This window comes from Leucoraja erinacea, chromosome 32, assembly GCF_028641065.1.
Source record: "Leucoraja erinacea ecotype New England chromosome 32, Leri_hhj_1, whole genome shotgun sequence".
Lineage (NCBI taxonomy): Eukaryota > Metazoa > Chordata > Chondrichthyes > Rajiformes > Rajidae > Leucoraja > Leucoraja erinaceus.
The window spans coordinates 18,655,050-18,681,300 of NC_073408.1; the positions used below are offsets into that span (position 1 = coordinate 18,655,050).

Here is a 26,251-nt window from a genome sequence, read left to right on the forward strand (position 1 = left end):
GGGATTACTGAGGCAGAGTGATTCGTGTTCAGTGAGGTTCTCCTACTCCAGGAAGTCTAGTTTAGTTTAGTTTAGGGATACAGGGCGGAAACAGGCCCTTCGGCTCACCGAGTCCGCACCGACCAGCCATCCCCGCGCATTAACTCCTCCCTACCCACACTAGGGACGATTGTACATTTACAACCTGTACGTCTTTGGAGTGCGGGAAGAAACCGAAGATCTCGGAGAAAACCCATACAGGTCAAGGGAAGAACGTACAACCTTTGTACAGACAAGCACCCATGGTCAGGATCGAACCTGGGTCTCTGGCACTGTAAGGCAGTAGCTCTACCGCTATGCCACTGTGCCCAAGGCATGAGTTTTATTGCAGCAGTTATTTGTGCTGAAGCAAAACAAGAATTTAATTGTCCTATCTGGGACACATGACAATAAACTCTCTTGAATCTTGAATCTTGAAACTGAGGAGTGTAGGCATTTCACTGGTGCTGGTGAATCTCTTCATTTCTGTATTCCAGAGATTATAGAGGATAGATCAAATGGGGAGGTGATAAAGAAGATCTTGATATTTTTTTAAAAGATGATGAATCAGAGCTATTGGGGATCTGGGACAAGGAGGAGTTGAGGCCTGGGTCTGACAAGCCATGTTTATATGGAGATGCAAGGCAGGCTGCAGTGACTTATTCTTGTTCACATTTACCTTCCATTCACGTGTTTAGTCATTTTGAACATTGCTGAGTTTTAGATTTGTACTTTATGAACAAAATTTGAATATATCGTCTTCCTAGTTTCTATTTTTGTTCCCACCTTCATTTAGTGATTGCGCTCAATAAGTTATATATTTTTGAAGTAATTTAGTTGTAGAATGAACCTACAAAATCATACTCTCACTTTCATGTCCTCCCCAGCAACAGTAGTTAGACTTTAGACAGAGATACAGACTTTAGACAGAGATACAGAAACAGGCTCTTCGTGCCACTGAGCCCATGCCAACCCAGTGATCACCCTGTACAATAGCACTATCCTACAAATTAGGGACAATTTACAATTTTACTGAAGCCAATTAACCTATAAACCTATACGTTTTTAGAATGGAGGAGTAAATCAGATTCAGATTCAGATTCAGATTCAGATTCAACTTCAGATAAACCAGAGCACCTGGAGATAACCCACATGGTCACAGGGAGAACATACAAACGCCATCCAGACAGCATCCGTAGTCAGGTGTCTGGCGCTGTAACGGGTCTGTCCCACTTCCCACGACCTTGTGACAACCATGCTGCGAGTATGAGTCAAGGGCAAATTCGGCAGAAGTCGCCAATTAGGTAATGGAAGTGTGACGGGGCTTAAGGCAGCAACTCATCCGCTGTGCCACCGCGCCACCCAAAGTTAGCGCTTTTCTGTCGCTAATTATTCCATCTCTTTTGTATCTAGGGAAGACAAGACTCACGCCTGTGATAGGGGGCAGCAACATAAACACCCCACCCAGCCAGAAAGCTCGTGCAAAAAAGAAAGCTAAGCAGAATCCGTATCGCCGGGATATCTCTCAAGGAGGTAGGTTCCAGCCAAGTTTTGACTTATGAATGTTTCATGTTCTCTTCAGACCAACTAAACACGGTGAGCCAATTTATTTTCCTTCCACATTCCACATAGCTTTATCCTCGACACGTCAGGGAACGGTCCTAATTCAATGGAAATTACATTTATTACTCAATCAACATTTTAACTCAATTTAATGTTGTAAAATATATTTAGTTTCCTGCCGTGTTAGGCAAGGGAGTTGAGACCAAGTTGGTTCTGATGAAACAGGAGTTAACTGAATAAAGATGTAAGATAGAATTAAGCCTCCAAGTTGAAGTGAAACCATTGGAGAAAATATTGAATTATAGTTTAATGAGCCACCCATCTATGCTCCTTGACCCCCCCCCCCCGGTCCTCAGTTCTTTAGAGACTCAATGGTTCAAACATTTTGCATATAATCACCTCCAATTTTGATATAATTTCTAGCAATTTTATTAAATCCTCTCTAGTGTTATGAAACATTTTTTATAATTTGAAATCCCAGAACTGTGTGGTCCAAGAAAGATTCTATATTCTCAATTCTCAAAATGATCTAGAGTGATTTTTTTTAAAAATTGGTTTCGCTAGATTTATCACCTTGTTACCGATCTTTTGTGTATCTGTATCATTTTGCTAGTCTGGTCCATATACCTGTATAATTGCTTTCCAAACATTATGTGGCCTCTTTCTTCTTCCTACCAAACAAGTTCAGCTCACTAAACTATATTGCAATTTATTAGACAAATGCATCTATCGAGTTGTAGAATTGTACAGCACAGAAACAAGCCCCTCAACTCACCAAAGATAGACGCAGAAAGCTGGAGTAACTCAGCGGGTCAGACAACATCTCTGGAGAAAAGGAACAGTTGACGTTTCGGGTCGAGGCCCTTCTTCAGACTGAAAGTCATGGGAAAGGGAAACGCTACTCTCTGCTTTTTGCTTGGCATCTTGCTTGTTCCACACCTTGCTACTTCATTACTGATGCTTTGACCCTGATATTCTTTAGGCAGTAAATTTGGGAAGCAAATGAGTATAAATACTGTAGTTGGAAGATAGGAAGGTCTCTGCCATCCAAACTGGTTGACACCCTTCCGTAACAATGATGATTGCAATATAGCTTTTAATATTTGGTAAGACTTTTCCACACACTGCATTTCTGCTGGTGACCACAAGCCGATTCTGGAAAAGAGGTATAAACGCAGTAACTGTAAAGGATATTGGCTGATGATGGAGGGTGATCTGAGGTGCTGTCTTGCTACCATGGGTGTCCATGAAGGAGTTACTCAACCCACTGATGTTGGATCCATTTCCACAGTAAATTCTAATATGTTGTTCCATCATCAGTTACACTTTCTCATATTCCACAATCATTGATGAATGCTGCTCGATATCTTTTACTAACATCTTTTAAATGGAGCTTACTTATAACTCAGGCCGTCTTCCCAAATAATATATCAGCGATGCACGCATCATTCGTCTTGTCCACGTGCTTGCTTTAGAAAGTCTTCTTTGCTTTTATGTACGCTGGGCTGCTTGGCATCTTTGCTTTCGAGAGGACAACTGTGTTGGAAACTTTTTCCTTTCCTTCCAACTCAGGGGCAAAGCACGTAGACCTGCTGCTTCCCAGTTCTTTCGGCGTGTTCAATTCTGACTTACAATGCTGTCTCTGTGGAGTTTGCACCTTTCTCCCTGTGATCACAAGACTTTCATCTTGATGCTCCAGTTTCCTCCCAATCCTAAAGACTTGCGGGCTGATAGTTAATTTTGTGAATATCTCTAGTGTGTAGGGTAGGTGCTGGTATCTGGTGAAAGCTCACGGGAACATGGGGAGAATCAAAATGGGATCATTTTAGGGTTAGTGTAAACGATTGAGTGAAAGTGGCCATTGACTTGGTGAGCCAAAGATGTTCCTTGCTGTACATCTCTATGTCCATGTCTCTAATGGGCTGAGAAATGCAGTAATCCATTGAAGGGAGAGTGCAACTGCCATAAGACTTTCTTACAAAGAAATGTTTCACTAAGTAATAAGGCAAGGACATACACAATGAATGGCAGGGCCAGAGAGATGTAGAATGGCATTAGGTACAACTATGATCTTCGACTTAGATGCTAGGCTTAGTGAGTTGGATAACTGACAGGATGGGACATCAAAGGGCCAGAAGAGCTCTAGCACTTTGACTCTTTGATGGTCCCGTATGTCAGTTTTCTACAAGACTCATAGATTCACTGTCGGGCCAGATCATTCGCTAAGCTGGAAGGCTGACATAGCCAGCTTTTGTTGACTCACTCTATCTCTGCCTTGGACAGATCTGCCACCACCACCTGAACCTCCCCCAGCTGATGGAGTTGTGGAGACTCCTTACTTACAGCCCAATGGAATGGAGACCAGTGGGACCTCGCTTGACCATGATGGAAGTGCTTCGTCCACAGAGAGGAGGCCATCAGCTGATCATCGAACAGAGAGCGCACATCCCCACAGCAGGGCAGCATCTTCTCGACACAAAAATGGTGAGCAGAAGAAAGACCTCGACAATGGACAACGGCGATTAGATCTTAGGTGTAACAACTTTTAATAACTTAGGATGCGCTCTGGACGTTTGCTTTTCTTCAAAAGTATTGAACTGCAAAAAAAACTTTATCGATGGTAACTTGACCCATGGAGTTATGATGGTCTCTGATGCCATGTTGTCTCCTGGGAAGAGATTGTCCTGGATTGTTTTCAGCTTCTTGGGAGTTGTTGGGTGCTGCACTCAACTCTGAAGGTGGAGAGTATTCCATCATGGTCCTGAATTCTTCCTCGTAGAATGTGGAGCATCAGGATACACCACTGGATACCCAGATCCAGACCTGCTCTTGCAGCCATGGTATTAATTTAACTGGTCCAGTTGACTTTATAGTTAACAGTGATCCCCACAATATTGATGATGATGGATTTGATGGTAGTACTGCCTTTGAATGACAAGGGTAGGTGGTTTTACTCTCCCTTGTCGGAGATAGTTATTGCTCGATTAAATATATCACTTGCCATTTATCACCCCAGCCCTGAATATTGTCTAGGTTCTGCTGAATGTAGTTATGGGCCGCTTCATTTGTTGTGGAGTTGTGAATATGATTGAACATTGCACAGCCATTGATGAAGCAGCTGATGATTGTTATAAATAGGGCACTGCTGGAAGGGATTTCTTCAGTGATGTCCTCATGTTGATGTGATCAACTTCCAACCACCACAGCCATCTTCCTTTTCTGAGGTCTGACACAAAACCCCTGGGTTGTTTCACCTTTGATGCTGACTGGTTTCAGATTTATCTTGATGTCTTGATGCTATCAAGGGTCAGTCATTGCATCTCTTCAGTGGAATTCAGCTCTTTGGACCTTGGACCAAGTATATGATGAAGTCTGGACCTCAGTGGTCCTGGTGCAACCAATGCTGGGGAAAAATGTGTAGGTTATTGGAGAGTGCTTGAAAGCACAGTTGATGTCACCCTCTGTCCCATGGCTGAAGATTGAGAGTACACTGGGTAGTAATTAACCAAATGGGATTTGTCCTGCTGTTTATAAAAATGATACCTTTGGCCTATTTTGATGTCTGTGTAATAACTAAGATGGAACAGCTGGGCCACAGATGCAACTAGATTGGGGCAAAGGCAGTGCTTTTTTTGTAGATTAAATGGTGCCAATACTCATATCGTTCCTTGCTGTTGGTATTTATGGAGGATCATCATCCTCTCGTTAAATTAAATAAAATGTTATAAGTTAAATACCCAATTTAATTAATGTTTTATGTGTTAAAGTTACGTTTTTTTTGCAATGTTAAAAATTCTCCTTTTTAACTTCTGAAGAGGCGTTAGTTTACCACCACTCGCCGGGTACCCTCACTAAAAAATGGCGCTGAGCAGGTATTCAGTAATACAGTTGGGGTATTGTCTGGTTGCGTATCCAGTATTGTCAGCTGTCCTTTGATATCACATGAAGTGGACATGAAGAGAGAGAGAGGGGGGAGAGAGAGAAGGGGGGAGAGGGAAGGGGGAGACGGGAGCGTGGTGGTCATTTTCCCACACAAGCCATAGTTGACTGGGCAATCTGAACCCAAGCACCAAGTTGAAAGTGGCCGAAGGTGCGCATCCCTCGGGACAGCCCCCGCCCTCCCACAGCCACCCTCCGCGGGCTGCGGGTTGGGTGGAGCGGAGGTGTGGGACAATGTTCATCCCTCCACAGTGATGTGATGGACACAGGGGTCTGGATCAATCGCTAACAAGTCCTGTCCGTTATTGGACTTTTCTATTGAGAAGCAGTCGGTTCGTTGGCTTGTAGGCGACGCCGTCTTTCGGGTAGTCGGCGTTTCGACAGAGCGGCCATTCAGTGAGTTTGCTTTTAGGCGACGCAGCTTTTTGGTTAGTTGGCTTTTAGGCGTCCCGCCCTTTCGGTTAGTTTGCATATAGGCGCCCCATCCTTTCCGTTAGTTGGCGTTTCGTCTTCGTACTCTTTCTTTTTTTTGGCATTTCGGCCTCATTTCCATTCGGTTCTTTGGCTTCGACTTCTTTGCTTCGGCTTCTCGTCCATCGGCGCCACATCCGCACACGGGATAGTGGAGAGTGAAAACGACCTCCTTCGATCTCCTTCGACCTCCCTTCGACTATGATGAAGACGATCTACGACTACCTATGACTAACATGCCGACCTACTACAACTAAACCTATGAGTAAAAAAAGTATCGATTTTTTTCCACGGCGACCTTTTCTTGCTAGTGGGCATTTTATAACATATTGAAAAATGCGCCACGACCTAGCTGAGGCCTCAAGTATGCGGGGCCCACTCTCGAGCATGAAGGAGAGTTACAAACACCTCCTACGACCTCGTGTGGTCCATGCTGTGAGTATGAGCCAAGGGCAAACTCACCAGAACTCGCGGATTAGGTCGCCCAAGTGGGACAGCCCCTTAAGACTGCAGGTCTTCAATATGATCTGCTGAATTGTGAGAGGGGAAGGCTCTGTCCATTTCCTGCTGCCTTTGTTATATATAATTCATTCATTAACCTCCACTAATCAGCCCTGGACAACTACACTGCATCACTCTCAGCACCAACAGCTGAGCACCATCAGATTTGCTGGAACGTTTTCAATCTGAATGGTGCTGGAGCTCCGAGCATAATATCACTGCTTATGCAACTGCTTGTGATACCCATCCACCATTTCAACTCACCAGGACTTCAGTTTGTGTACACACTTTGATGTTACCCGGCTCACTAGAAAATGTATTATAATACTGAACAAAAAAAAGAATGGAAGTGTGTTAGGGTATGATTCTAAATAACATCCAGTACTCCAGAACATCAGCAAAGTTGTAATTGTGCCAGATCATCATCTTTTACATTATAATAGCTAAATAGATTATTCAGGAAGAAACAGACAAACTATTTCCACTGTGATGAGAAGATTGGGAATAAGATTGAGACTAAGAAGCATGTTCTCACCCTCAGGCTGGGAGAAATCTGAAATTCTCTCCCCCAAAATGTGGATGTTGGCACTGTTAGAGTTTGGCAGACTGAAAACTGATATCAGAAGGATATCTGGACTGCTGTTTAATTTATAAGACCAGCCATGATGCTGGATATTGGTGCAGGTCTACTCCTGTTCCTGCCGTCCCGTGTTCCATACATTAGCCGACTGGGAGAAGGATACTCGCTTTTGACGTCCTTTGCGGTAAACCTGTAGATTTATTTATAGACAGATGATAGAAGTTCATCCAAACTGTTTGGGCCTCTATGGCAACAGTGGCCTCTTTGAAGTTGCTGATTCCAATCATGCTGTCAAGAGGAGGCTGCTTTCATTACCGTTATTTATGGTAGAAGAAAAGCAATTCTTATGATATTGAAAGATTCATAATCTTTTGTCCTTGATGGAAATATAAATCTAAATGAAATAAAGTTCTCTTAGCAAGGTTGTGGTTCAATTAGTTCCTTTGCAATAATTTCCCAATACTTGACAGATTGGATCTAAGATATTTACAGCAAAGAGACTGGGTCAACACTAAATTTCAAAGAAAGCCTTAAATTAGCTGTAAAATAAGAGATGTATTAACCATGGTGTGATAGTACTTTGGAATTAGAGTTAATTGATTCCATTAATTCCATCCTGTGATGATGGTTATCAAGGTGCCTTTTGTTAATGAAAATTCTGTAAAATTATTACAAACACTAACAGACCGAGGCAATGAGATATTGAATACAGCCAAATTGTAGATTACATTACTTAAATTTTTAAGGGAAGAGAGGAACAAGGAACTGCAGATGCCGGAATCCTGCTCAAAACACGGAGGAAACCCATTCCACATTCATCAATATTGTAGAAAAGAACTGCAGATGCTGGTTTATACCAAAGATAAATACAAAGTGCTGGAGTAATTCAATGGGTCAAGCAACATCTCGGTAGGAAAAGGGTAGATGATGCTTCGGGTCGGGACCCTTCCTCAGACTTAAGTCTTGATTCTTCTCGATTCTGAAGAAGGGTCCCGACCCGAAACGTCACCCATCCTTTTTCTCCAGAGAAGCTGCCTGACCCGCTGAGTTACTCCAGCACTTTGTGTCGACCCACATCCATCAAATATTGGTTCAGTGTTGCTCACTGGACTTGAACCATTCCGCTGATCATTCCAATGTACTGTACCATTTATTTCGACAGAAATGTTTTAAACAGTAAGCATTTTCAACAGTGTTGTGAAAATGATTTCCATGGCTGACAGAGTAGATAATCGTCATTAACACCAGTGGTGCTGTAGTCAACTTTCTTAGTGCTTAGTTGGGAGAGTTGCCAAGATCAGCATTCGTACTAAGATGGTCGATAAGTATAGTCTACCCCTGTCCCACTTAGGAGACCTAAACAGCAACCTCTGGTGACCTTGCTCCCCACCCAAAAAAAAATCAAGGTCAAGGTGATCTGCAACCTCCTACCACCTCCCACGCATATGTTGAAAACCTTCCTCAACTATGAAGAAAACCGGCTTCGACGACCTGCGACTAAAAAATTATCGATTTTTAAAACGGCAACCTATTTTGAATCAAGGCCGGTTTTAAACATGATGAAAAAATAACAGCAACCTAGATGAAGCCTCGACCACGCGGAAACCACTTTCGACCATTAGGGAGAGTGACCAAAACCTCCGGTGACCTCATGGAAACCTAGGGTGGCGGGCAAGGTTACTAGAGGTTGCTGTTTAGGTCTCCTATGTGGGACAGGGGTTAGGCCCAGAAATGCAGGTGCTGAACTCTACAGTGAGAAGACACTGGATTGAAAGAGTAGAGTTGCATCAGCAACACATGATGCTAATTGTGAGAATGTAATGAGATCTACATAGGGAAGAAATGGATTCCTATCAGTGGTGAAAACTCAAACCATTAAAAACTGCAGATGCTGGAAATATGAAATAAGTTCAGAAGTTATAGGAGTAGATTTAGGCCATTTGGCCCATCAAGTCTACCCCACCTGTCAATCATGGCTGATCTATCTTTCCCTCTCACTTCATTCTCCCCTCCCTCCATAACCCCTGACACCCTCACTAAAGAGTGTAAAACTAACTATGTGTAGGAAGGAACTGCAGATGCTGGTTTAAGCCAAAGGTAGACACAAAAAACTAGAGTAACTCAGCGGGACAGGCAGCATCTCTGGAGAGAAGGAGTGGGTGACGTTTCGGGTCGAGACCTTTCTTCAGACTGAAGAAGGCTCGACCCGGAACGTATCCCATTCCTTCTCTCCAGTAAAACTAACTAATTTGTTTAAGGTGCTGCCTAACCTGCTGATTGTTTCCAACATTTCTCTTTTGCATTTTAATATTAGTATTAATTTACCTCAAGTCCTTTATTTATTCTCAGTTGCAGCTATTATTCCAGCTGCCTTGCTCCCTAACCTCTTATTCAACATCCAAATGAGAGGACGGGGTGATAAGTCTTTTTGGTTTCCCAAACCGAGTTATCACAGGTTCACAAGTTATAGGAGTAGAATTAGGCCATTCGGCCCATCAAGCCTACACTCCGCCATTCAATCAAGTCTGATCTCTGCCTCCTAATCCCATTTTCCTGCCTTCTCCCCATAACCCTTGACACCAGTTCCAATTAAGAATTTGTCTGTCTCTGCCTTCAAAATATCCACTGGCTTGGCCCTCTGTGGCAATGAGTTCCACAGATTAACTACCTTCTGACTAAAAAAGTTCCTCCTCACCTCCTTTCTAAATGTGTGCCCTTTAATTCTAAGACTACGACCTGTGATCCTAGACTCTCCCACCAGTGGAAACATCCTTTTCACATCCACTCTATCTATGCCTTTTATTATTCTGTAAGTTTCAATGAGGTCCCCTCTTAACCTTCTAAACTCCAGCGAGTAGAGGCCCAGTGCTGTCAAATGCTGATCATATGCTAACCCACTCACTCCTGGGATCATTCTTGAAAACCTCCTCTGGACTCTCCCTAGAGCCAGCACATCCTTCCTCAGATATAGGGCCCAAAATTGCTCATGTTATCCTCATTGCCTGTGTGTTTGAAGCAAGACAGAAAACATTCTGTTTGACCAATTAATATCGTAGCCAAACAGCCCGTCTTTAAGAATGCAAGGAATTGATCTTGGGAACTATTTGATTGCAAAGGGAACATTGGTGAGCTAAATTTGGAATTCACCTGATCTCAAGGTGGGAGGCTTTTGAAGATGACTCATTAGAGTTTCCAACGTTGATTGAAAGATACAGCATGGAAACAGGTCCTTCGCCAACAAGTCCATGCCAACCATTGATCACCCGTTCACATTAGTTCCATGTCACCCCACTTTTGCATTCGCTCCCTACATATCACGAACAGTTTACAGAGGCCAATTAACCTACAACACCAGCATGCTTTTGAGATGTGGGAGCAAAACGGAGTCACCGAGGAAACCCACGTGGTCATAGGGAGAACGTGCAAACTCCACACAGACAACACCAGAGATCAGGATCGAACTCAGGTCTTTGGCACTCTTGAGGCAGCACCTCTACCAGCTGTGCCACTGTGCTGGTCTTGTCCATTTTGAAGTTCAAACTTGTATCATTTGGTAGCACCTCTGTCGTTGAAACCGAAGCATGCACATTAAGGATATTATCCAAAAACTGCCAATTCAACGGCTTGAATTTCAACTCATTACCCTGGAAGTGCTACATAACTGAAGGCTATAGACGCAACATGAAAGACAAGGATTAGCTGCTTGTTCAGAGGAACAACATAGATCCCATGACATCAGTCATCACAGCCAAAAACACACCAGTGTTCAATCCAATGGGTGATTGTGATCTCAAGATTCGAGCAAAGCCAACGCTGCCCAATTGCACATTATTGTATCTGGTTTTGAGATCCAAATAACTTTAAATAAATGTTCTCCATGAATCAGTGTCATAATCTGGAGGTGCAAAAAAACTGCAGATGTTGAAGTCTGGAGAAAAATGCAAACTGCTGGAGTAATTCAGCAGGTCAGGCAGCACCTGTGGAGTAAATGGACGGACGATGTATAAGGTCGAAAACCATCCGCTGGAGTGAAATGTCCGACCCACAACAATAACTGTCCATTTCTCTTCATAGATGCTGCCTCCTTGCTGAGCTCCTCCAACAATTTGCCATGATATTAGAACTGGATCCATGTGTCTGCCTGACTAAGGCCTTGTCTATGAAGGACATTAATCAACTTATTTTGACTTTAACAACTTTAGCAGCTTTCTGAACCACATTTTCCAGTCACAAATCCATAAGTAGATGTTTTTTAATTACACAAAGCAATAATTTCATAAAAAATAACAACAGAAGTAGAACACTGGACTTTACTGGTCTTGATCTTGCACTAAAAGTCATTCACGTTATTCCCTTGATCATGTGTCTATACACTATGGAAAGCTCGATTGTAATCATGTATTGTCTTTCCTCTGACTGGATAGCATGCAAATAAAAGCTTTTCACTGTACCTCAGTACACATGACAATAAAATAAACTCAAACTCACCCCCTCTTGAGTCTGTATTGCCATCCAAACAAATCATAGCTCATCCAACTTCCCTCTAATCCACTTCTCCACTCTCTCCCCCTCAACTTTGATTCCCTTTCTGATTAAAAGTCTATCTATCCAGCTTTAAATATATTAAACATATTCCTCTATAGCCTTCTGATACAATAAGTTCTAACAGTTTGAGAGGAAAAAAAATGTCCTTGTCTCTGTTTTAAATGGGTGTCCCTTGACCCTGGGACTATGCCCTTTGGTCCAAAGATTCTCCCTAAGGAAAAAAATCTCCCAGTATTTATCCCATTGAGCCTCTAGGAATCTTACATGTTTCAATAAGATTGCTTCTCATTCTTCAAAACTCCAGGGAGTACAGACCACAAGCTGTTAAACCATTCCTATTTGTCTATCATCATCTTACTGAACCTTCTCTGAACCTATTACAGGAAGGATGTAGAGGCTTTGGAGAGAGTGCACAAAGAAGAGGTTTAGTAGAATACTAGAGTGCTGCATGGATCAGAGGGTATTAGCTATAAGGAGATGCTGGACAAACTTGGGTTGTTTACTCTGGAGTGCTGCCGCTTAAGCGGAGATCTGGTTAAAGTATATGCAAATATGAGAGGCATAGACAGGGTAGAGAGTTAGAATCTTTTCCCGAGTTTTGAAATGTTAAAGACTGCAGGCGATTACTTTAAAATGAAAGGGGCAAATTTTAAAGTAAATGTGCGGGGCAAGGGCTTTGTGCAGAGTGTGGTGGGTGCCTGGAATGCATTGCTAAGGGTGGTGTTGGAGGCAAATACAATAGTGGTTTTTAAGGGGCATTTAGAAAGGTGCATGGATATGCAGGGAATGGAGGAATATGGAGCATGTGCAGGCAGGTGAGATTAGGTTATTTCGGCATATGCTCAACACAGACATTGTGGGCTGAAGGACCTGTTTCTCAGCTGGACTGTTCTATGTTCTAAATGGCTGGTGTTAAACCTTAGGTAATTACATCTGTTGAGGACATTAATAGTAAGATTAAACGAGAACTTACCAGTTTGAATTTTGATCTTTATTTTATGAGGAGTTACGAAGAGGGATTACGCATGCACGACATTCTTCAAAGCAGCGGTGTGGAATCACAGCAATAGTAATTGAAATAAACATAGTAAGATAAGAAGAACTAATATACCAGTTGACCTTTATAATAGAGGGTGGGAGCGGAGGGCACGTAATCCCTCATCGTAACTCCTCATAAAATAAAGATCAAGCTTCAAACTGGTAAGTTCTCGTTTGACCTTACTATTTTACTTCGGAGTCACGTGAGTGACTACGTGAAGATTTTAAAGCTCTGTGATTTCATGCCGTGGAACAGTCCATGCTTCACTCACTGCCGAAGTCATTCAAGGGAGGATGTATGTTATTGTATTCAGACATGTATCCAATTCAGACAATAACAATTTATTTTAACAAAATAATCCTCCCTAGGGATAAATATATTACAGAATTCAAACTTGATTCTGCAACACGGGCGCTCCAACCCCGCCCGTCGCTGTTGCACTGCGTGAGACGTTATGTCACGCACGCGTGCTGGCGGGGTCTTCACGTAGTCACTTACGTGACTCCGAAGTAAAATTGTGTTTTCAGACCCAACATGATATAATTTAGGAAAATATGGTCACTCATAATTATATGTCAATTTGGGCTGAAGAACTTGTTCCTGTGCTGCACTGTTCTATGCTCTAACTGTCTTCAAAAATAATATATATTTTCGTAAATAATGCAAGGATTAAAACTTTTGATGGTGTTCTGTGCATGATTCCACTCATGCCTTGTACAATTGTAGTGACATTTCCCTACATTCCAGTACACTAATTCAACCCTGCACACTAGGGACAATTTACAGAAGCCAATTATGCTACACAGCTGCATGGTTTTGGAAACCCGAGCACCCGGAGAAAACCCACGCGGTCACAGAGAGAATGTGCAAACTCTGTACAGACAGCACCCGTAATCAGGATGGAACCGGAGGCTCTGGCGCTTTATGGCAGCCCCTCTACTGCGGTGTCATGTACAATTCTTGTACTTAGTGTACAGAGACCCCCAAATCCCTTTGTTCTGCAGTCTTCCTCCATTTAAATGATAATCCATTTCACAACTCGTCATGGTAGTGTTTGAACTCATAATCTGGGAATTGGTACGATATTGGTCTCCACTATTTGCAGACTGTTTGAAGTTGTGAAAGATGCCAAGAAAATCGGGGTGATTTTGAGCCAATGACTTTTGACCTCTGGATTAACTCTTGGTCTATTTGAATTGCTCCTGCAGAAGATGATTTAATACCGTACAGCAAACCAACCTTTCTGCAACGGGGTCAAGTGTCAAGCAATTGCTCCACAACAGGAAGCTCATCGTCCAGAGGCTCAACTGGGTCACGGGGTCATGTCGCAGGTCGAAGCAAAGGAGCAGGAGTAGACCGCAGTGAGGTAGGAGGCAATAGTGCCCAACTCCATCGTTCAATAACCTGCCAATCTAGTCCCTGTTGACATATCACCAGAAGGAATGTGTCAATGGACTGTCTGTTATATAGTCATAGAGTACTATAGCATAGAAACAGGCCCTTTGGCTCAACTTGCCCACACCAACCAACATGTCCCATCTACACTAGTCCCACTTGCCTGCATTTGGCCCATATCTCCCTAAAATCCCTATTGATGTACCTGTCTAAATGTTTCTTCAACGTTGTGATAGTACTTGGAAGTCTGTTGACCCCATTCCAAACACAACTGTATTTTACTCTTGAGATCTCCATTACCATTCACCATTTGTTAACCTAGTCATTTACTTGCATTTATTCTTAGTCCGTTTCATGTGTTCTGCACAGGGAACCTCCAGTAACTCTATGCAGGAGAAACACAGTTTATTAACCTGCAAAGCATTTCCATTGTCTGAAGAAGGGTCACATCAGTCTGAAGAGAGGTTCTGACCCGAACCGTCACTTATTCATGTTCTCCAGAGATGCTGCCAGACCCACTGAGTTAGTCCAGCACTTTGTGACTTATTTTATGAACCAGCATCTGTAGTGTCTTGTTTCTGCATTTTAGTTCTTGTTTGTGTATAGGAAAAGTCCGTGCAAAGGATGAAATGCAGAGTTCTTACCAACACTGGGAAGATGGGGCCCTGAAATTCCACAAGAGTTCTGTAACTGGTGTAACTTGTTGAGAAATGTTGCAAATGTCTACTGTCAGATATATATGACGTTTGTGTCATCCAATCCACCTGGAAGGTTATTTGCAAAAAACTTTGTGTCGACTTGTGAAGTGGGCTAAGGAATGGTAGATGGAATTTAACTCGGACAAGTGTTAGGTGATGCATTTTGGGAAGTCAAACCAGACCAGGTCTTTCTCAGTAAATGGTAGGGCCCTGAGGAGGATTGTAGAACAGAGATATGGGGTACAGGTGCACAGTTCCCTGAAAGTGGTAAGACAGGTAATCAGGATGATAAAGCTGTTCAGCACACTTGACTTCATTGATAAAGGTATCGTGCACAAGGGTTGGGACATCATGTTTCAGCTGTACAAAATGTTGGTGAGATCACGTTTGGAGTAATTGTAATTGTAATTAATTTATTAGCCAAGTATGTAAAAACATACAAGGAATTTGATTTGCCATACAGTCATACCAAAAAAGCAACAAGACACACAACTACATAAAAATTAACATAAACATCCACCATAGCGCACTGTGATGGAAGGCAATAGCATATTATCTTCTTTCCTCCTTTTCTCCCGCGGTTGGGGCAGTCGAACCATCCGCAGTCAGGGCGATCAAAGTTCTCGCAGCCGGCGATCGACGCCCCCGCCTCTGGACGATCGAAGCACGCCACGATCGGGGCGGTTGAAGCTCCTGCGGTGGAGCTCCCGAAGTCGATCCCTAACCAAGGGACCGCAAGCTCCACGATGTTAAGTCCGCAGGCTCCCAAGGTCGATCCCCAGCAAAGGGACCACCAGCTCCACGATGTTAGGCCGCACTGCTGACGGAGATACGATACTGAAAGGTTGCACCTCCGTCGAGGAAAGAGATTTTAAAATGTTTCCCCAAACCCCACCACCCACATAATACAAAACTAAAAATACACAAAAACATACATTTAACAACAGATTTAAAAACACCAAAAGAAGAATAGGACGAGACAGACTGTTGGCGAGGCTGCCATCATACAGAGCTACCCAAGTATTGTGCGGAGTTCAAGTCGTTCTGATTATAGGAAAGGGCCTGTCCTACTTGTCATTTGTTTGTAATTTATGCGTCATAATTTATGCGTCACGACATGCATGGTGCGCATTGCGCGTGGTTACGTAGGCAGTGACGCGCGGTCGTGCGCGGCGCCCCAGGATTTTGTGATGTACAAAATCTTTGAGGGTCATCTGCGTGACGCACAAATGACACCCAAGTGGGACAGGCCCTGAAGGATGTGATTAAGCTGGAATGGGTTCAGAAAAGATTCACCAGGATACTACCAGGACTTAAGAAGGTTTGAGTTATGAGAACAGGCTGGATAGGTTGTGACGTTTTTCCTTGGAGCGTGGGAGGCTGAGGAATGACCTGCTGTAAAATTATGAAAGGGATCGATGATGAATGGTCGCAGTCCTTCTCCAAGGGTAGAGGAGTCCAGAATTAGAGGACAGGATTAATTTGAGAGGGGAACAATGCAAAACAGATCTGAGGGGCAATTTCTTCAGGTGAGTATATGGAATGAGCTGCCTGAGGCTGCTGTAGTGCTGGGTATAATGACATTTAAAATATTTACAAAGCATTTGGTCAGATACCCGGATACACAGAATTTAGAATATAGGACAATACAGCACAGGAACAGGACCTTTGGCCCACAATGTATGTGCCGAACATGATGCCAGGGTAAACTAATCTCATCTGCTGAGGGGTGATCTTATAAAGGTGTATAAAATCATGAGGGGAATAGATCATGTGAATGCACAGTTTTTTTACCCAGGGTTGGGGAACCATGAACCAGAGATCATACGTTTAAAATGAGAGGGACAAGATTTAATAGGAACCCGAGGGGCAACTTTTTCACTCAGAGGGTGGTGGGCTTATGGAATGGACTGCTAGGGTAGATAGTTGTTGTAGGAACTGTAACCACATTTAAAAGACACTTGGATAGGTACATGGATAGGAAAAGTTTAGCGGGATATGGGCCAAATGCAGGCAAATGGGATGCTTAGATGGGGAATCTTGATTGGCATGGGCGAGTTGGGCCAAAGATCCTGTTTTCATGCTGTATGGCTCTATGAATCTATGAGTAGAATTGGCTTGATACTGCATGCCTGCTCAAATCTGAATCAGTACTGTGTCTACATTCACTGTAGATAGGTACAAAATGCTGGAGTAACTCAGCGGGTCAGACAGCATCTCTGGAGAAAAGGAATTGGTGACGTTTCGGGTCGAGACGTTTCTTCAGACTGAGAGGGTCTATCTGAGAGGGTCCTTTCAGTACGAAGAAGGGTCTTGAACAGAAACATCACCAATTCTATTTTTCCAGAGATGCTACCTGACCCGCTGAGATACTCCAGCATTTTGTGTCTATCTTCAGTGTAAACCAGCATCCGCGGTTCCTTCCTACACAGTGTATACTGTGTCACATATTTGTACACTGTGTGTATACAATATTCACTACTCCTGTGAAAGTTTGGGTGAAATATGTACACAGGATTTATAGTGTTTAGTGTATTATTTGTACCATTTTAGTCAAAATGCCAGTTACCAAAACCCTTACAGCATTTGTTCAGCACAGGAGTTATTGGTATTAGTGGTATTAATCATTTGAAATTGTGAATTTGGCAGCAGAAAAATCTGTAAGATAGAACCTCAACCTTTAGATTCGCAAATCTCCCAATCTAGCAGAACAGGACATCTTTGATGGAGGTGATGAAAACTTGCTTTACAAGCCAGTGTATTTGAAGAGTTAAATTATAATTTGCTGCAGAGGCAATGAAAATTCCCTCTGGAGAGCACTGTGCACTCCTGCTTGAGGGCAAGGATTTATAGATAACTATGTCAGGAGCCCTTTAGAACTCCATTATGTGGTTTAGATTACAAAGCTAATCGCTGTATTAACATCCATTGAGCCCCCCTGCACCTTATCTACCTGATACTTCCTGAATGCAACTGGCAGTAGAATGAAAAGAACAGCTTGTGAAATGACTCTTTGCTCTTAGACTTGCTCAGACCTGTCAGGCCTTACCTAGAGCAAAGGGCCACCTTCAACTTCAATTCCTTTCAATCATCTTTTTTTTTTCTCTCTCTCTTTTGTTGCGCCTTTTTGCTTCTCTACAAAGGCCCTTTCATCTTGTTTGAAGATTCCATTGGTGGACCTGTCACAGGAATGCTGAGGGTTGCGATGTGATGGAGCTTTGCTTTTGTTCAAATGGGAAGCTCCTAGACTCCTTCCCCAAGCTGCCCCGGTGAAAATAAAGCAGAAGGTCTTTAGCCGGCACTTAGCCCCGTCTCAATCAGATCTACAATTCACCGGAGCTATTGTATGTTGAATGACACCAGTCATCATTGGACCCGGTGCAGACTCATCAAACCATTGGCAAGGACATCGAATGGACCACGCCTCATGGTTAAATTCATCTTGTCGCCGATATAACATTATCAGTTATAGGGTCACAGAAAAATACAGAATGAAAACGGGCCCCTTGCCCCACAGAATCCATGTCGATCATCAACCACACATTTACGCCGTTGACAGCACGGTGGGGCAGCGGTGGAGTTGTTGTCTTACAGCGCTTGCAGCGCCGGAGACCCGGGTTCGATCCCGACTATGGGTGCTGTCTGTACGGTGTTTGTACCTTCTCCCCGTGACCACGTGCGTTTTCTCCGAGATCTTCTGTTTCCTCCCACTCTCCAAAGACGTACAGGTGTGTAGGTTTATTGGCTTGGTGTAAGTGTAAATTGGCCCCAGTGTGTGTAGGATAGTGCTATTGTACAGGGATCGCTGGTCAGTGCAGACTCAGTGGGCTGAAAGGCCTGTTTCCACACTGGATCTCTAAACAAAACCAAAAAAAAATCCTACACAAAGGTCATTTTTTTATTCTTGTCTATTTTCCAAGGATTCCACCACTCACCTACACACTGGGTAGGTGCACATTTTGGGGTTGTTGGGGGGAGGGGGGTGTAGTGGAGGGACTGGAGAACCCAGTGCAAGCCCAACACATGCAAACACCACATAGAGACCAATCAAAATCAGGATTGAAGCCAGGTCTCTGGCACTGTAAGACAGCATCTCTTCCAGCTGCACAATTGGGCCATCTGATGGTTCTTGCTCTGTGCAGTAAACAAGACACTGTATGACAATCTGGAGGATGTAGTCCCTTCAGCGGAGATGTGTTGTTGGATCAATGCCATTTCTCACGTGTCCACACCTACTCCACAGACAGCTCCGTGAAGCTTCGACCACCGTTTCAATGCTGTACTGAAAGACCGCAGCATTGTTATGTTTCAATTCAAACTATGTTCACTCAGCTTTAGCTTTAGTTTTAGTTTAGAGATACAGTGTGGGAACAGGCCCCTCGGTTCACCCAGTCCACGCCAACCAGCAATCACCTCGACACTGGTTCCATCCCACACACTAGGGACAATTTTTACTGAGGCCAATTAGCCGACAAACCTGCACGTCTTTGGAATGTGGGAGGAAACCGGAGCACCCGGAGAAAAGCCACGTGGTCACGGGGAGAACGTACAAACTCCGTACAGACAGCAGCCATAGTCAGGATCGAACCCTGGTCCCTGGCGCCGAGAGGAAGCAACTGTGCCACTGTGCTGGTGGACCTGAAAAAAATCCCAGTGCAATCAAAAGAGCAGCAGTGAACCTCCTACTTTCAAATGCAATGGAATTTCATGTGAATATATCTGCAGCAAGAAAATGCTTGAATCCCTCGGTTCATACTCTGATCTCGAGCTAACCTATAGATCCAGTGTCACCCACTCTTGGCACCTCGTATATGAAGGTTTGTCATTGTTTCTGATGTACTGAAGCAGTTTGACCCCATCTCCTACTGCAGTTTCTACACCGACACCCACCTTCCCTCCCATGTCACACACCATCTTGGCAAACGCGTCCCTATCTTGTCAGGAAACATTCCAGAGATCTTAGTATTACCACCCACTGGAGTTTATTACTTATCATGACACAAGACGAGGCCATGAGGTGATGCTGGTTCCCAGCAGAGCAATCACATCAGTACCATCCGTCCCCTCCTTATTACCCCGTAGCCTTCTTCTTGTTCTCTTTAAGTTAGGGATCTTGCTCTCTTTTAATGCCGCACAAATTGGTGGTTTTGTGGAGAGTGAGGTAGATTATCAAATAATACAACAGGATGTAGACCCGTTGGATAGTTAGACGGAGAAATGGCAGATTAAGTTTACTCTGGACAAACGTGAGGTGTTGCACTTTGGGAGGTCAAATGCAAAAGGAAAATATGTAGTAAATGGCAGGGCCCTTAGAAGTACGGATCTGGAGGAATCTTGGGGTGTTAGTCACAGCTCCGTGAAAGTGGCAACATAAATGGACAGGGTGTAAAGATAGACAAAAGTGCTGGAGAAACTCAGTGGGTGCGCGTTTCTACCTTCGATTTTCCAGCATCTGCAGTTCCTTCTTGAACAGGGTGTAAAGATTATGTTTGACATGCTTGGCTTCATCCGTTGGGGCACTGAGTATAAAAATGGGGTATAAAAATGTTGCAGGTGTACAACATTTTATTTAGGTACATTTTGAGTATTGTCTGCAGTTCCAGTTGCTTATTGGAAGGATATGAAAGCATTACAGAGCTTATGGAATAGACCCAACACCACCTTTCAGAACAATAAATGCAGGCAAAAGGAACTTCCGATGCTGGTTTAGAAATAAAAAGCACAGAGTTCTGGAGTAAACTCAGCAGGACAGGCAACATCTCAGGTGTAGGGTCCCCATCTGAAGTGTAACCTATCCATATTCTCCAGGGATGTAGTCTTACCTGTGGAGTTACTCCAGCACTTGTGTGGCTTTTGTAAACCAGCATCTGCAGTTCTTTGTATCGCTGGAGAACATGGATAGGCAATGATTTGGGTCTGAACCTTTCTTCCTACTGATTGGAGTAGTGGGATGGGGTGGTGGGGGGAGGGAGAAAGTTGGAAGAGAGGTGGAGCAGGTCAAATTCTGGCAAGCGATACATGGACACAAAGTGCTGGAGTAACTCAGTGAATTAGGCAGCATCCGAGTCGGGGCCCTTCTTCATAATGATCTGCTGAGTTACTCCAGTACTTTGTGTCTTTTTGAAAACTGGCACCTGCAGTTCCTTGTTTTTTTCTACAAATGATAGGTGGAGGGTAATGGGGGAGGGGCAGGGATCATCCTCTCCACAGGATTACTCACATCCTATCTCACCACATATCTTGTAAAGACGTCATGTGGAATACATGAGCATTGTTAGCCTGATCAAAAGCAACACATTTAGTCCATTTCTCCCTAGGGGAGAATACCGAATCTTAATCCTGCTGCTTGTCCATCTATTAGGAGATTTTCGCAAGCTTTCTTAAGACTTCACATCACCAGAGCTTTCTTTGTGTTGGAAATTTGATGCTAACGTTTTGAAATGTCAAATCTTGCAGGAAACAGCCCACTTCGGTCTGAAGAAGGGTCTCGACCCGAAACGCCACCCATTCCTTCTATCCAGAGATGCTGCCCGTCCCACTGAGTTACTCAAGCATTTTATGTTTATCCTTGGTTTTATAATGCATCCTACTTGGTCAGGGTGGTCTGGCAGTCTTAGAACCAATGTGGAAACTGCTTCAGAAAAAATGCACATTTAGATAAATGTGATACCCATTGTTCTGCAGAAGACGAGGCTCACTGAGATAGTCTCTGAAACGCATTAGATGCTCTGTTCCAACATCAGCGATTTTTCATCACTATTTTTAGCACAGGCATTCCAGATCTTAGTTATAAAGAGCAGAACTTAATCTGTCAAAATATTATCTGCAGTTAAAAACTCGCCAAACCAAACATCCAATCGTAATTATATGAGAAATGTTTTTATATTAAATTATTCAATATCTCTACAAACATTGAGCCTGTTATATTCGGTTCAGTCTATACCCTGGAGCATGTATATATGATAAATGTCTCCCATTTCATGAAAGACAGGTTGTACCCTAAAGGGGAAAAGAATATTGAGCAATCTTGAAGTCTAATGAATTGAACATGCTTTTAATATATGAATTACATACACAAGGATAGACTTCAAAGTGTGTGATGTGGCAGTATTTTTTTTCCTTTGCTGCCTAAGGTCAGAATATTAGAAAAATGTGAAATGGAATCAAATATCACAGATAGTGCAACCTGATCACCTAATGAACTGAGAGAAAACCTGTTCCTATTTTTTTGGGTGTCTCATGGGAAAATGCAGCGTTAACAAACTTTTATTGTTGCCATGCATAACAGTCATCTTTAAAGGATTCATTTAAGCCTGTAATCACACTCCCACCGCAAAAACAACCCCCACCCCCACAACCATCTTCCCCACCCCCACAAGTCTCCCAGTGTGAACCACTGCCCGTGAGCAGGTGCCATACAGATCCGATGACAGTAGCCCCTTCCCAGATACTGGATGTCAATTCTCATATGTTTGAGGGGTGGGCTGGGGAAGGGGCCACAGGGAAGGGAGCTGCATTACAAGTTTAAGGACACTTAGTTCTGCAAATACCCTTGACGAATCTCCGTTCAGTTTTACTCAATCTAATAAATGTTGAGTCGGGGAGTGACAGGCACAAAATTGATTGACTCAGAAGTTCAGAAGTTGAAGTTCATTCTTTCGCAGCCAGACAAATGTTCGACCAACTGTTACACTTCAAGTAAGAAAGCTCTCTAATATCAAACCCCTTCATCACTACCTCGTAGATCAGGAGAACAAAAGCCTCTCCCGCAGTGCATGAAGGGGAAGGTTGGAGGTGCCTTTAACGTTGGGTAAACAATGGCGCACGTTGAATGAATTGCCACCCGTAGCCTCTCATATTGTTGCAGCCTCCCTTCACTCTATCACACTGAAGTTGCCCAGTTGTCCTTGACCGCCCACCGCTCTGCTCTTCCCCAGTTGCACGTACAACATGCTTCTTGCAAAGTCACGCTGTTGGGCGCAGGAACCACCGTCGTCTCCAGTTGCCAAAGTGAAATTTGAGCAAGATGAGTTTAGCAAATTAGAAAAGGAATGAGATGGCACTGTAAACAGTGCAAGGTCGTGAGGAGAACAGCTGATGCAGCGTGGAAACCGGTCCACCAAGTTCACCTCAAATACTAGAGGGTGTAGCTTTAAAGTGAAAGGAGCAAAGTTTAAAGGAAATGAGGAGGGCATGTTTTTTTTGCACAGAAGATGGAATGTTCTTGGAATGCGTAGCCAAGATTGGTGGCTGGGGCAGATCCAGTAGTGGCATTGAAGAGACTTTTGGATATGCATATGGGAATGGAAGGATGTGGGTTACAAACAGGTAGATAAGAGGTGGTCTTTGCATGATGTTTGGCACATACATTGTGGACTGAAAGGCCTGTTCTTGTACTGTACTATTCTATGTTCTGTAAGATGAGGATAGAAGAGCTGCAAATTGTGAAGCCAGAGGAAGGAATATAGGTAGAAGGTGACGGGATGAAGGGAAGAAAGAAAATGGGTGCAAAACCAGGTGGGGCACAGAGAAGAGAGGTGGAGAGAACGGTGGGCTGGGGAGAGGGGGTAAGTTATTTGTAGGTTAGTTACTTAACATTGGAGAATGACATGTTCATATTGTTAGGTTGCAAGCTACCCAAGTGAAACCCTGAGCCCGTTCTGTCCCTTGGTTCGAGCTTTTTGTGCCTCGATTTACCCACCTTGATTCTACATCCTTACTTAAAAATTATCTATCAATCTCCGTTCTGACCTGGCCTCAGGTTATATCAGGTTATATTTCCTGCATAGAGTCACAGAGTCATGCAGCACAAGCCAGGCCCAGCAGTCATCTTTGACCCTTGTGACCCTTGTTCTGGACTTTGTCTTCTCTACACCTGCCCTATTGATACATTTTACCATTTTAAAAGTGCTCAACAAGTTCACCCCACATTTTGAGGAACTGCTGACCTTACCTGGGCAACATATCATTATTTGGACTTCAGACTTTAGAGATACAGTGCCGAAATAGACCCTTCGGCCAACTGAGTCCATTCCAATCAGCCATCTGTTCACACTAGGGACAACTTTGCAACTTACCGAAGCTAATTAACCTACAAACCTGTATATCTTTGAAGTGTGGGAGGAAACCGGAGCACCCGGAGAAAACCCATGTGGTCACAGGGAAAACGTACAAACTCTGTATAGACAGCACCCGGAGTCAGAATCGAACCTGGGTCTCTGGCGCTGTAAGGCAGCAACTCTACCATTGCGCCACTGTGCTGATCCTGCCTTTATATGTATCACTTTAGACTGATGTATATTTTTCTTTGTTTTGATGATTTGCAGGTGAAAAGATGAACAGAAGACAGACACGTGCGAAAGAACCAAGCTGTGGGTGAGGACCTTGGCAGAAGCGTGTCCCCATCTCCACTCTCATCTTCCCAACCCTGTACAGAATCATTTGCCTTGTAGGAAAATTCAAAGTTTGAAATTTGAGAAAAAAAAAACTTTTATGTTTTAATTTATGACATCAGGAAAATCCGTGTTAACTTTGTAAATAATCGGGATTTTTTTGTTTTTATTTGTTATTAAACATTTCCTGGCCTTCTGGTGAACGTATTTATAAAAAAAAAAGGATAATGTTGGATATTATAAGGTATTTGTCTGAATGTGCCAATCTTTTTCAATAGCAAGTATGCGTCTAACAGACTAAACTTAAAGTAAGTTATATATTTGCACTCTGTAACATACATACATACACAACGTATTCTGGATGCTTCATAGGATTCCATTGGGCACAACAGGGCAGTCATATTGTGGATTATTGCTCGACTACGAATTGGATTAATTAACCATTGGCTGCGCAACCTATGAATGTTCCCAACTGTGTGCTGAGATGATGCTTTTTAGCGGACCGCAATACTGAAGTGAATGTGCATTGGGAAGAGCCGTTAGTTTATGCTTGCTGGGGAAAGTCCGTGCTGTTTGAAGAGGGGTCTGTTGGAGGCGGGAGGGTGGTGGCTGCTGATATAAAGTTTTAATAAGATGAATGTAGCCTGATATTTTGTTGTATTAAAAGCATTTCGTACAAATGTTCAGTAGATAAAATATGAGTGGTTATTTATCTAGAGATATATAGAATGATAATGTTCTGGTGCTCAAAAGAGGAAGTTGACCATTGAGTGATTCATTAAAATAGGGCACGCGTTTCGCTTGGAGGGTTGTCCTTTCTAAATTAAATTTCCTTACGTTTTTGAGTGGAACGCTGCAATGCTAAATCACGGAGGCATGTTTGGCAATTTGATACTCCTACTATGAGGGAGCTTCACTCTGGGACCATTAATTCGTACGTCAAGGTTAAGGCCACCATTTGTGTGGCCATCTTGATCGGTGGTGCATTGTTCAACAAATACCTGACTGGACTATGGGCTGGGTGCAGAAGCTGTCAGGCCTGGTATTCCAATCGGTTCTTTTGTTGCTTGGGTTTCTACGGTGAGTGTAAAATGTTTTGTAAGATGAGTTGGTTTTGAGTATTAATGCATCCCTTCCATCCGGCATCCCAACCAAGTTCTTTCGCATCTCTCCATTTGTATCTGGCCTCTTGTCAGGTCTGGTTCCGCTGTTTGCTGAAAATGGCCAGCAAGATATTGATTAACGTAGCAGATTTGAAGAGGAGGAGGGTCATAACTCACGGTAAATGCCGTCACGACTGATCTATCACTCATGGTTCAACTGGGTTGTGACATCTCCTGAACAGCTTAAATGCAGCTTCCACAGTTGACCTCAACACTGTGATGCTAAATTGGGATCAATTCTGCCCCTCCACTTGCTGATGAGTGTAAGACAAGATTGCGTTTGGTTGGGTTGAGTTGGGCTTGGCTTGCCACCATCAGCTCCACTCCCTTCCAGTGGTGTTGGAACAGCATCCTCATGCCTGTGAAACACTGTCCAAATATCCTGCACGGATGTTCAAAGACATTCCAAGGTGGACTCTTGAATCTGGCGAGATCTGCAAAATATTGCAAAGTCACTTGTACCTTGGGCCATAACAATTGCAAAGATATCCTTGGTCATCCCACTCTTGGGGTGGGGTCTGCAATGCTGCAGTCGAATTTCTGGATAGTACTCCAAATGGGACTTCAGTATTTCCACATTATACACCATTCCAGATAATGCAATGAAAAGCCTCCTGATATAGTGACAGGAATATAAATAGTGTTCCTTCAGCAGTGCCAAGAATTCTCAGATGGCCCATCGTTGTATTTCTTGGTTGTATTTGTGAGTGAAAACATTAGCAATTCAAGTGTGCATGTGATCCTGTGAAGTGCAGGATTATTGCTATGCCTGCATGCACTTCCAAACTCCAAGGACAACTGTTGCTATACATAATACAAAGAGGCCGAGTTAGATTTCTGCAGGGACAAGGTTGCGCTGTTTACCCACCGTGGCGATATTCCAGTCATGTTTCAGACAGAGGCAATGGGAACACAAAGGTCTGAGCAAATACACTGTGCCCGTGGCT

General features: G+C 43.4%; 1 protein-coding gene across 7 annotated transcripts in view; it reads left to right on the forward strand.

Annotated features, from left to right (window-relative positions):
- Positions 1-24,821, forward strand: part of robo3 (roundabout, axon guidance receptor, homolog 3 (Drosophila)) — a 472,426-nt gene extending 447,605 nt beyond the window's left edge. For 4 of the 7 annotated variants that reach the window (XM_055660829.1, XM_055660825.1, XM_055660824.1 and 1 more), the window contains 4 exons: positions 1,432-1,551; positions 3,865-4,065; positions 13,865-14,022; positions 24,076-24,821. In XM_055660829.1, coding sequence (XP_055516804.1) covers positions 1,432-1,551; positions 3,865-4,065; positions 13,865-14,022; positions 24,076-24,087 — 491 coding nt within the window. In that variant the 3' untranslated portion in view covers positions 24,088-24,821. The remainder of the gene's footprint in view (positions 1-1,431; positions 1,552-3,864; positions 4,066-13,864; positions 14,023-24,075) is intronic. The other 3 variants (XM_055660827.1, XM_055660828.1, XM_055660830.1) reach the window with 3 other exon arrangements.
- Positions 24,822-26,251: the final 1,430 nt, after the last annotated feature.